Below are 13,523 nucleotides of genomic sequence, written 5' to 3'. Positions count from 1 at the left end.
CGGGAATCAGGCAGCGGGTCGCAAGTTTTCAGATTCCTAATGCAACATGCGCTACTGGCGGAAACAGAAAATTGCACTTCAAGCGACCAATAAGTCTCACAAAGCATTTCGCAGACCAAAATGTGGAAAGTTTCTGCAAGTAGATAAGGATCTACTTAAATATGTGATTTTGTTACACAATGATAGATATGCCGTTTCTCATGAAATGCTGTATTTTAAAGGACGAGAAATAGCTGCTGCACATGGAATCACTGTCTCGGATTTTAAGGTTAGCCGAGGCTGGATGATTAATTTTCTGAAGAGGAATGGGCACTGCAATGCTTGCTGTGACAGCTGATGGCAGAAACCTTGCACCTTACATTGTTCTAAAGCGAAAAACAGTGCCGGAAGTAAAATTTCTGCAAGGGATCCACGTTTGTATCCAGGAAAAACGGTGGATGGACAAGTCACTCATACAAGATTGGATACGAACGGTCTGAGGAAATCAAGCAGGGTCCCTCCTTCGATGCCCGTTCCTTCTCGTAATGGACAGTTTTCATGGCCACCTGACGGAAGACACTCCAACAGGCAAGATTCGGATACCACCTGTGGAACTCCTTTGTGAGCGCATATTGTGCACTTGGGACATGATTTCTTTGAAGGTGATTGAAAAGAGCTTCAAGGAAAAAAGGTATTTCGAATTCGTCAGACGGGAGTGAAGATGATTTCTTATGGAGAGATGTGAGTAATGACAACAATAACAGCAGTTCTTCCTCCAGTGCTGGTAGCGAACTCGAAGACAGTACCCTACAAAAGGTAAGACCTTTTTTTCTTTGTGGGCTGATGACCTTAGATGTTAGGCCCCTTTAAACAAGCATAATCAGTTTCTTGTTGGTATGTCATTATGTACTTACATGAATTGAACTTTTACCGAGCTCGATAGCTGCAGTAGCTTATGTGCGGCCAGTATCCAGTAATCGGGAGATAGTGGGTTCGAGCTCCACTTTCGGCAGCCCTGAAGATGGTTTTCCGTGGTTTCCCATTTTCACACCAGGCAAATGCCGGGGCTGTACCTTAATTAAGGCCACGGCCGCTTCCTTCAAATTCCTAGGCCTTTCCTATCAAATCGTCGCCATAAGACGTGTGTCGGTGTGACGTAAAGCAAATAGAAAAAAAAACTTTTATTAGTTCATATTTATTTCACTTCAGGTGGTATCGTCGGCTCGTAACAGGAAGAGAACTTTCCAGTGTCGGTACTTCAGACCTGTCTCTCTCAAACTTACCTTATGTACCCTATTTGACATTCAGAAAGAAACTCACGCCATAATTTTACACCAAATGACTATAACCGCAAATGAGTTGCGCCAATTGTGTGTATATACTGGTATTTGATGTATTCTTTTAAATGTAAATATATTGTAAATATTTTTTTAAATATCTGAATTCCTTGGATAATTTATGCATCCAAATCTTCCGCTTGTTTTTTTTTTTTTTTTTCATGAGAAAAGTGCTTTAATTTTGTGAGAAAATAGAGTATTTGTTTGGTTACACCTTGGGGAAGTTTTTAAAGAAACCAACTATGTACTTTTAGGACTTTTGTTTCAAATAATCATCCCTTTCCCTTGTCCAGCTCCCTCTGGGTTGGGATGTTTATGGCACCTTTCCATCTTTCTCTATTCAACCACCATACTTCATCCTTAACTGTGTTCCAATCGAGGTTTCTTCTGATTGTCCTCTTCTTGATCGTTTTCAACCGCCTTTGTGTGGGTCTGTCTTACTGTTCCTCCTCCTATCTTGGGTCTCCATTCACTTAACATGTCCACGAACCTACTACGCTGGCATAGCCGGGGGTGAGGTGATACTCCCACGTGGCGCGTCCCAGGTGACGGATAGGGGGGTCCTAACCGGCTTGCCGGCAGACTTCACGAAAATAAAATACCTCTCGCGGACCAAACACACTACCCCCTGCGGGTGGGCGACGCACATGTAGAACACACTCGCGGTATCCCCTGCCTGTCGTAAGAGGCGACTAAAAGGGATGATTGAATTAGAACCATGAAACTACTTTTGATTCGTACCATCATGCGGGGAACACCATGGGTTGCCTCTACTTGCGAGTAGTACCACTAAATTAGGTACGAAATAGGTTTGTGATTCGTAGCAGTAAAGAGGCTGGCCTGGGGGTTTCCAGTACCCGTGCGTCGTACCCATGTGAGCAACACCGCGGGGCTGGGCGTAGCCTGTGTGTTGTACCGCTATATGAGCGACAGTCGGTCTGCGTTGCCTGTGATTGGTGCTACTATGTGAGGAACACACGGGAATACAGTCGCCCGGGATTAGTACACCTAGGTGAGAAGCCTCATCGGTTTGCATTGGCTGTGAGTGGAGCCATTGTGTGAGAAATGCCATAGGTCTGCGTTCCCTGTACAAAGTACAATACTTGTGAGTAGTACCATCTTGTATGGAACACCGTGAGTCTTCGCTACTTTTGATTCGTATTCCAACGTGACAAATACCATGGTTCTACTTTACTCGCGACATGTACCATTCTGTGGGGCCTTAGGCATGGATTTTGCACCCCTTTAGACATCAAGCATCGTTGTGCTTTATAAGTGGTCCCTTGGTCAGTAATACTATTATTTACAATCTTTTTTTGAGTCTGATCCACTGTTTTTGTTTGTTTTTTGTTGGGTTCATGTCCATCCATTCATTCTTCACGAAATTTTTTATTTTATTTTGGTCAGTGGATGAATTTGTACTTTTTGTTATTTCATTTCGTACCATTAGGGGCCGATAACCTCTGTTAGGCCCCTTTAACACGCGAGAGGTCGCACCCATTTTAGAACGCGAGAGGTTGCGCGAAGCCAAAGTGCTCACGCTTCATATTTTAATGAGCTGCTATTTTCCTTTGGCGGTGAATGCTCTGATAAAAATATTAATATGTACCCTGTGTAACTGCCTTTCGACTAGTACTAACATAATTACCCAGTAACAATATTTTCTCAATGTAAAAAAAAATTAATGAATTTTGTTGCAAAATCTGGTAAAGTTACGAGAGTTTTTAAAGAGCGCGAGAGGTCGCGCGTGAGCAAATTGCTGCAACTTTTCCATTTGTACATTTCAGTGAATGATTTGGTCACAGTTCAAGATAAAACTACAGCACCACACTTCACTGAAAGCCACCATAAACTTCATGAACTTAAGAAACTTTCTTGGAAATGCAGGCGTGTAAGAATGCACTACGCGAGGGGTCGCATGAAGGCAGGTGTGCAAAAAACAAATATGAAAACAGCACATGAAACAAGTGTACAAAGGACGATGTTTGATGCCAATAAGGTTTGAAAAATTACGAGTAACAAAAACTCGGAAATATAGCTAATATTACTCCTCGACTCCAGTGATCTGGTACTGATTTTTCTTTCCAGATACATCTAAATAGCCTAACAGCCATTTTAGACCAACAGATCTTGCTGCTGTCATCATTTTCGCACATTTCATTCAGTCCTGCTGCTTTTTCCCACTTTCATTCATTTGACAGCATTTTCCACCTCTTCCATTGGGATTTTACTCTTGGATTGTCTCCTCGCACTATCATCTTGTGTACACCCGTTTTCACATTCAGCAGTTCATCAAAGTAATCCTTCCATTTCTTTCTCTTTCTGCTCTGGTTGTGTTATCTCTTTTCCATTTCGCCTGCTGTGTGACTGTTCCTTTTCTCTTATTTCTTAAGTCCATACAGGATCCTTTTATTGCTATACACATCCTCTTCGAACTCCCTTGTAAATACTTCCCAGTTTTTCTTTTCTTTACTTACTGCGTTCTTGCACCTTCTTTTAATTTCTTGATATTGATCTACAGTACTTCCTTCTGTTTTATTTCTATTCTATAAATGCCAAGCTTTCTTCTTATTTTTCACTGCCTTCTTTACCCTCCTATTCCACCATGCATTCTCTTTACATGGTGAGCTATTCTGCCACAAGCACTCTTGCACAGTTCAAAAGTGCCTTTTTGAACATGCCCCGTTCCACATCCACACTCTCCACCTAAGTTCGGGCATGTATTGTCTCAATATATATTGGAATTTTTCCTTTACTTCCTTATCTTTCAATGTCCATACTTTGTTTTTTCTCTCTTATTTGGTTCATTTTCACTATTTTACCTACCACTACACCATGGTCTCCATCAAAGGCTACTTCTGGCATAGCTATGACATCTAACCACTGTCTTAAGATTTAATCTTTCTACCAAAAAGTAAACAATTACTGTATTTGTCCTTATGCCTCCCTATCCAGATCTTATAATCTCTTCTTTTTTCCTTTTCATCTCCACGTAATCTCGCTCAGTCCCATCCTAGCTATATGTTACTTCTTCTCTTCTTTTTTACTTTTCCTCTCCACGTAACCTCACTCAGTCCCATCCTAGCTATGTTACTTCTCCATGAAATCGGTCCCCTCTTCTGACTTTCCAGTTAATGACACAAGGTTGATTATTGCCACCTTCATAATGCTCTGTACTGGTCGCCCACTTCCTGCAATTTCCCCAGCATAAGAACGGGTCAGTGCTTCCGGGGAATGCCCTAGCCTTTTTCAAGGCTGATTTAAGAGTGCTATTGTCATGTTTGATCTTTGTCCTGGTAAAACATGAATTTGTGATTTATCCATAGATTTTGTGCAATAGGCTTCACAGTATTTTCTTTAAATGTTTTAAGTATACATTCTCATCTGCAGTACCCTCAATGACCTCCAAATTATTGATCCCGCTAACAGCCATACAACCCCATATTGTAACTTACCCTGCACTGTTTCATAGTGTGTCTTAGATTTTTCACCTAGAGTTCATATTTGGTTTATGCTGTACACATAACTTTGCTATCTGAGCCATCATCAGTGAAAAGGACAGTTATTAAACATTGCATGTTCTTACTTATGTGGTTTACAGCAATCTCTGTTTGGTCTCCTTCTTCTAACGGCTCTTACGAAAAGTTTCCTGGCTACTTGGCTGTGGTGGTTACGTCTTCTCAACATATTTCTGTTTCAGGATTACAGTCCTTGTTTAAACCCTTTCAGCCTCTAAAGCAAACTTAGGTGCGAATAATTTTGGATAAGTCCTCACTTGGAGTAACCCGCATTCATTCCTATTGCTAAAGATTTTTCATGAACTTATTTATGGCTGTTGAAGATTTTTGGGTTCTTCAATATGGTGTGACTCATGTACATTGGAATGAGATCTGTTTACCATCCTGGCGATTTCTTTTTAAGATTTTTCCACTGGTGATGGCCGATGGTCAGCTCACATTCATTTACGGAACTTGGAGGACCCATGGAAGTAGATAAGCAGATCCCTCTCTGAGTGAAGCATGACTTCAAGGGAGCATGATTGAGTAGGAAAGGGAAGTTAATCTTGCATTTGCTTGCATGAGTTTCCTCCAGTAGAAGTGGACTGTACGAGTTAGACGTTAGACTGTTGCACAGAGCAACACATGATTTATGTTGCTTGTAATGTGCAGTGTTATTAAACCATTGTTTTTATTGTACAATCATTCATATTGCGGGCATTGGAATGTTGAGATTTCTTTTTTTTGCTTTACGTCGCACCGACACAGATAGGTCTCATGGCGATGATGGGACAGGAAAGGCCTAGGAATGGGAAGGAAGCAGCCGTGGCCTTAAGATACAGCCCTAGCATTTGCCTGGTATGAAAATGAGAAACCACGGAAAACCATCTTATGGGCTGCCGACAGTGGGATTCTAACCCACTATCTCCCGGATGCGAGCTAGATTTCAGTTTGGTGAATCAACAAATTTATTCTTTACCTCATTGGATACTAGGTGATAATTCATTGTACGAGTTTCATTTTAAGCCACTGTATGTCTATGTACTCACTATACACATATTCTGAAATGCTCCAAGCGGTGGTTGAAACCTGTTCTGTCTGGTCCACTGATACATACTGATTATGAATTGTGACACGCAAGGTCTCGTCAGTCTTTGAACACCACTTTTGTTATGAATGAAAATACATTTTTGTCGGTCTAATTTAATGTAGGATGACCCAATCACTACACACAAACGAGGGTTGACTCAGAAGTTATGGCAGCAGTTTTTCTATTTCCCGAAAATGTGCCAGTGCCAAACATGATATATACATATACACACACATTTGAAAGTACCTTACATTACATGAACTTCGTAATGCTGCTGGCAGATGGGGTATGAGTGCATCATTCTGGCTGTCATGTTCCCTAGGTCAGATGTCTGATGAGTGTTGCATAATATAGCAATCAAAATCCAGCAGCATTTGTACATCTCAGTCCATGCGACTTCAGTTTTATTCCCAAATTGAAGTAGCCACTGAATGGGAAACACTTTGCCAAGAAACAAGATGCTGTACAAGCATTTCAACGTGAAGTAGTGTACATTGACAAACCTCGTGCAGCAGATGAAATTTTCAGTCTTCCACATCAATAGGAACGAACTAAACAACCTAGATTACCTTGAAGGATGTTAAACAGCTTGTACAATACATACACATTATTGTATACAGGTTGTATGAGAATTGAACAAATAAAGCAATGATTTTAAAATGCCATGTCTGTCCTCTTACCTTACCAGAGGTTCCTGCGTCCCTACCCTATGTAGCGTCACCTACAACTCCTTTGCTGTCTGCCAGAGTACGTACTTGTGCAGCTTTGCCATCTGTTGCACATCATTGCTCTAAGTATTTATCCTCTAGGTGCAGTTTGTTTACAAAATAGCTTCATGATGTAAATTATGATATTGAAAGAGAATTGTACCGTGATAATGATTTTAGTGATGATGAAAATATCAATCGTGATGAAGCCGATTGGTGTTAATATTGTTTCACTGGCAACAGGTGATGGTGACGGGACTTCACAATACCATAAATTGCCCCAAATTTGTAGATTCTGTTCCTATTCCCAATAAACTACAATTTACTGGGCAATCAGACTTGAAAATAGATATTCCCAACAATTTTCATTGAATTAATTTTTTCGCACAACTTCATAGTTTTTAAGAAAATTAATTTTCTATCTATGTCTGTATTTCTTGTTTATGCACAGGAGTTTTTAGAACACTGTGGAGAAAGGAAGACAGTATGACTAAGACAGCGAAAGAGTTAAAATAAATCATTGTCGTACACTTACAAGTGTACTTAATACATTTCATTTCTTGGCACTTTTTCAGGTGACAAAAAATAGTTGCCACGACTTCTGAATCGTGCACACATGCGCGCACAATTATATTCGAGAATGGATTACAGCAGTTCCCTTATTAGTGGCTATTTAGAAAGCCGCCTCCTCACAGTAGGTAGTCCAGCTCACTGGTTTTACGTGGACAGGCGATAATCTTGAATGGGAGACCTCTCTTTCACTTTGCTTCTCAAACTCGGTTGCTTCAGATGACAGTTGCTCTCAGACAGGCTCAAACACGCATTCCCTTCAGAGTCATAACGCATGGTGACTATTCTTTGGCTCGACTCCAGAAGAGTCCAGTAACTCTCACAATCAGCATGGTCAGCTAGATTAACTCGCGCAGTGAACGTGACTTCTCCACACAGTGGAACTACACAACAATGACAACAGTGCTAATCAGCACTCCTTTCCAACTTTATTTGCACATGGGTGACAATTCTCAACAGTCCACCACGACGAAAGTACTCTGACGCAGACTCTGGTGGAACACCCATTCACAACTGAAATGACAGCCAGCACTACCGCTGTCCAACTGCAATGTTTGCGGCTAGCGTCCTGTATTTATATCTCTGGTGATGAAGTACTGGAATCTCAGAGGTACAGCTAGAGAAGGAATATTCTAGTTTCATCATCGAAGGCCCACGGGGAAACCAGATTAAAGCACATTTGGAGAGTCCATGGCACATCCTTAGGCTGGCTGGGAGCACATAACAGTAATAACAAATTTGGCTGCAGGTTGGACCATGTTCCTTGCTAGCCCTGTTACATAAAACTATTAGCATGCCTCTGCTGCATGTACTGTAAAGTAGTAAATAGACTTTGCAAAGTAGAGTTTAATGACTGCAAGTCAGATGCATTGCGTAGTTTTAATGTCGGAATGCGCAAAATCTTTGTTACTTCTTTGTAACTTAGTGTTTTATTTAGTGTTTGAGAGATTCATGTCTGTTTATGTAAAGTTCACAGCCGGCACAATTCCTATCCACGCCGCTAGATGAGGGCTTCATTCATTCCATTCCTGACCCAGTCGAATGACTGGAAACAGGCTGTGGATTTTCATTTATGTAGTTCACTTCTGTGTGAATTTGCTGACTGTTCTTTTTTTTCTTTTTTCTTTTTTTTTTTTTCTTTTGTGATTTAAAATAATTCAAGAGTTGGCAAAACAGCAAGTTGAAAGTTGGGGAAATTGATAGTTTCAAAATGGATAAAGCAGTTGTATTAGACAGATAATGTATGAATGTAGGCTTATGTTAAGTCCTCGGCTCAATCAGGTTGGATTCCCAATGGCCCTACCGTTAGCAGTCATAGGTAGTCTTTAAGTGTAACTGAAGAGGCATAGAAGAGAAATCAGGAGTGATGTGTTTTCCCATTTTCTTCATGCTGAGCCATAAAGTGCTACTGTATTACATATCGGTCTGCTAAGCCCTTTCAAATGTATAGATCAACTGACCATATGACACACATTCACACCACTGTGTAAGGAATAATGCTGGTAACAATGATCATACCTTGGTGACTTTGATATTGCCAAAGCCAATGATGACCCAGGCAGATCAACAAAAGTAGCAATTTGTTGTAGCATTTACCACAAGATTTAGTGTACTGTAAACATAAGGTATCTCGCAATGAATGGATCTAGGCTTAGATAGATAATATTTTAATACCTTTTTGAATCTGCGGTATATAATGTCCATTCTCACAAGTTCCTACTACACTGCCTTACAAAAAAATTGATGCAAGCAGAAAGGGAGGAGGAAACCAAATGACACTTCATGTGTTGAGAGGGTATGTGGTGTTGTTTCAGTGATTGCAAAATAGTCAAATTTACAAAGAATATAGCAGTACAAACCCACTTATCAGTGTGCTGTTGCACCCCTCTGGCCTGGATGCATGTACTGATTCATTTAGGAAGAGTGTCATAAAGCTGTTGTATCCTCTCCTGAGCCAATCTGGCTCACAACTGTTGTCACTGGTCCTTGATATCCTGGTGGATACTGGCACTGGGATGGAGTTGACATCCGAGCTGGTCACACACTTGTTCAATTGGGGAGAGATCTGGGGATTTTGCTGGCCACAGGAGTACCTCAACATCATACACAGTTCACACACACGTGCTGTGTGTGGACGAGTATTGTCCTTTCAGAAAAACGGCACCATGGTACAGTCTCATGAGAGGTAACACATGAGGATGCAGGATGTCCAATCACTAACAGCTGTGACCTGAAGTCGTACCCAATTGCTCCCCACACCATGACAGAAATAACACTGCAGTGCCTCTCCAAAACATTGGAAGAATGGGACCTCTTCCCAAGTCACTGCCATGCTTGCAGATGATGGTCATCTGGGGTAGTGTAAAACTGTGATTCACCGTTGAACACAATGAGACTTCATTCATCAACAGTCCATGATCCTTATCTTGGCACCACTCCAAATGCAGCCGTTTATATTGTGGTATTAACGGCAGCCCACGCATGGTATGGTAATTCGGTAGTCTGGCTGCTGCTAGTCTCTGACCAGTGGTGCGGGATGACAGAATGTTGGAGGGAGTCAATTACTTGTTCTCGGATGTTAGGCGCAGATGTGAAAGGGGTACGATGTGCTTGGTACACAATACGGTGATCCTCCCTTGTGGTTGTCAGACGTAGTCTACCGGAACTTTTATGACGAGTATGGCTTCCCTTGCATTACCATGCGTTCCAACATTGGGATACTGTCACATCCGAATGTACCACAAATCTGTATATTGTACAATTTGACCAGCCAGCCAAATGGAGACCCGTAATGAGGCCCCTTTCAAACTCTTATAAGGTGCTGATAACTCTGTCTCACTTTAGTACGCAGCATCTCTGTGTCCTAACAGGCATCACTCAACTGTCACAGAGAATTGAAACACCAATCATTTATATACCCGCCAATGGTGTGCACATGTACAAAGTTACATTGACATCTGACCCTTTCTTCTGGGTGCTTAATTTTTTGTCAGGCAGTGTATATTCTATATTTAGAGAAAGTTGCAATGGCTATTGATAAGATTAATTTTAAGGTGAGTAGAGTAATTTCAACTGTAAGCAAATAAATTACATTGCTGTAGTTTATACCAAGAGTTATCAGTGTACAAGTATTTTGAATACATAACATACTTTAAAATGATATACGGTAGATCTTTTATGGAATTGTCTTATAAAAAACATTCCAGCTGATTTGCATATTTAAAAAGCTAATGTAATGTATATTTTGTGTCTATTCTTAATAAATTATTTTTCTATTATGAGTAAATAAAACTTAAATATTTCTTCACTTGTATTTTTACAGGTCTTAGTGGGTCTGCGGTCGACATTGAGCACAGAAGAGAGACCTTTGGTTCAAATACAATACCTCCAAAGGCACCAAAAACATTCCTGCAGTTAGTTTGGGAAGCGCTGCAGGATGTTACGTTAATTATTTTAGAGATTGCTGCTTTGGTTTCATTGGGCTTATCATTTTATCTGGCAACTGATGAAGATTCAGGTAAATCACTGTTGCTTAATGTTAAAATTCAATCTTCTTTGATGCTGTCTCTCTAACTCAAGTTCTGGAAAGACCCTAATTATAAATTTCATTACAACTCTCACTAGCAATTGAAATCTTGAAACATAATTGAAAATTCAGTAGCTACTTACTAATGCCTAGTTCATTGTTCCTTCCCCTTCTCACCTCTGTAGCTGTGTTTTACGATAGGACTTAAATTCCTAGGTTATGGGCTTTCAAACTGTACTACTATTACTTTCAGTGACTGTATCTTTAGATTTTTCGATGTTCAGTCTAAGAAAGTTCTGAGATCGTGTGTTTGTGTCTGCACAAGGCTAATAACCGTATTGTCTAAAGGCTGATAATCCTAGGTTGATTTGCCACCTAAAGTGACAATTTCCTCTATTGCAATTAAAATAGAGAAATTTTCATGTTGTAACTTTTATCAGTCTATTATTTCCTTGGAATCAGTTTTACTTCTGCTGTGCCATAATTTCTTCCTTTTAACAATATTAAAGTTCGTGAGTTTCTGGGTGTAACTCTATGTTCAGGCAAGTTGTAATTGACCTAATGGATGTAGCTTCCCTTTTCTTTTCCTTTTTTTCTCTTTTGTATATTGATGAATTCTTTGCTTTCCTAAATGGAGACAGAATTTTGAGGAAACTAGAACCAGCTAGTCATGGAACATAAAGGCTAATTTTCTGGTGTACCAAATCTATGGTGTTTAAAATTTGTTCCACAAATCATTTATGTACTACCAAATTTTTCATAATTACTTTACCTTGAGTTGCATTACCACTTCATCTCAGTTAACAAGAGTGAACATTTATCCACTTCCTTATTAGAATGGTTTATTGAATTTTTCTAACCTTGATGGTGGTTATGATGGACTGTTTCTCTGCTAGTAGAAGAGTGTTAACTTTGTGCATCCTTTTTGCTGGATGGGTTAGAAAATGGTTGATCTAATTTGGAATTGCACATTTCTGAAGAACATGTGTACTGGAGGCAATTCCTCCATTCAAGGTTATATATTAGTGGAGACCGTTAAATAAAAGCACAAGACTGAATGCTCTTAATATTGCAAGTAGTGTTGGAGTGAAACTTAATGTTGGGTAATGACTTCAGTACCTTTCATTAATGTATGAGCCATTCAAGATAATAGAACGTTGTAAAAATATGTCTATTAATAAAGGAGTGATCTGTCTTGTATATTAAGTTACTACAATGTCTTAAATAAAGCATTGATACTGAACTTTTACTGCAGATCTGCAAATGCCTTATCCATGGATGGACCTTGCTGTATGGTGATGTTATGTTGTCTATTGATTCCTCAAATAGTCTCGAACATCTACTTAACTAGTGGAAATCATGATTGGACAATTTTGAAGTATGGCTCAACCTGACAAAAACTGATTACAACACGATCGTAGTTGATGGTACCCCTCTGGTGAAGTCTTCCAGGTTTTAGGTATCTTGGCTCCTGCACGACATCTGATGATATTTGAACCACGGAACCCTGCAGTGAAAGGCTGGTGCGCTGCTGCCTAAGCCACAGAGGCACTGCTTTAAAAAAAAAAAAAAAAAAAAACTGCAGTAAAACCTCGTTCATTCAAAATCGTTGGGACGCAAAAATCAGACTTTGAATTAAGAGATTTCAAATTAACCGCCAACACTTACTTTGGAAACGCCAGCCCTTGCAGCGTCAGGATATATTCTAAGACCCGTTGCTGCATTCAATTAATCTTGATTCACAGTTTAAAGCTCTCAAATGCCATGGTAAAAACTATCTCCAAAATGAATCTAACTAGGTGCATTTGTAGTATTCAAATAAAGCACTTGGATAACTCACCGGCAAACATAACCTCACACAATGAAATCGAAAGAAAGAAAACATGATTCAAATAAGAGGAGTGCTTTATTCATTGGATTACTGTACTGAGTGCATTTTAGATGCCTTATGCTCACATGGAAAGTACCCGATGTCCTTCAAACATCGCGGCTTATCGAACTTTCCTATGACGAGGGGAGAAAGTCTCTCGCTTCCATCCATATTACAACAACAGTACAGTGACTATACTTGTATGATTTCCCGTCATGGCACTTCTAAGACCCATTACTGCATGTAATCACCTTGATTCTCAGTTTAAACTTTTCAAATGCCATGGAAAATGCTTCCAGAAATTTATCCAACAAGGTGCATTTACATTATTCAAATAATGCACTTGTATAAAACGACAAACATAACCTCACTCAACGAAAGAAAGAAATACGTTTCAAAGGTGAGGAAAAATTATGTTGGCTCCCCTGTGCAAATACTTTCTTTTGGATTACTGTACTGTCTGCATTTTTAGATGCCTTGTACTGGCACAGAAAGTGCCAGATGCCCTTAAAACATCGTGTTTTTTCGATCTTTCCTTTGAAATGGGAAGGAAATCTCTTGCTTCCGTATGCACTGCATATCAACACATTTCCCGGCTGGCAATTCTCTCCTTTAAAACCATAAGTCCGTTTGGCCTTAGCATTTAAAAAAAAATAATACAAACAAACAATGCAGTTTCATCGGCATTGACAATACTATTTGGTGTGCACGAATTGATTATAGGCTATAAGCCACTCTTTTAAGCCAACTGTCGGCATTGCCAGTGTTCGCTGATTCTACCTCTCCGCACACTGCCTGCTATGTGATATTGTGGCGTTCCTTAAAATGCTGAATGCAAAAATAATTAAGATTCCACTAGAACATAGCAAATATGAAGCTCACTGTAGACACGCTGAAGTAGGTGAAAGTGCGCAAAGTTACCCCTTCACGTTCCGGAAGACTCTTCT

At 40.0% G+C, this 13,523-nt stretch overlaps 1 protein-coding gene across 8 annotated transcripts in view; it reads left to right on the top strand.

The window, feature by feature from the left end:
* Window positions 1-13,523, top strand: part of PMCA (plasma membrane calcium-transporting ATPase 3) — a 1,641,549-nt gene that overhangs the window by 956,418 nt on the left and 671,608 nt on the right. For all 8 annotated transcript variants that reach the window (XM_067141188.2, XM_067141187.2, XM_067141184.2 and 5 more), the window contains one exon: window positions 10,503-10,697. In XM_067141188.2, the coding sequence (XP_066997289.2) occupies window positions 10,503-10,697 (195 nt within the window). The remainder of the gene's footprint in view (window positions 1-10,502; window positions 10,698-13,523) is intronic.

The sequence above is a fragment of the Anabrus simplex genome, chromosome 2, assembly GCF_040414725.1.
Source record: "Anabrus simplex isolate iqAnaSimp1 chromosome 2, ASM4041472v1, whole genome shotgun sequence".
NCBI lineage: Eukaryota > Metazoa > Arthropoda > Insecta > Orthoptera > Tettigoniidae > Anabrus > Anabrus simplex.
This window is presented reverse-complemented; position numbering and strand designations above follow the sequence as displayed.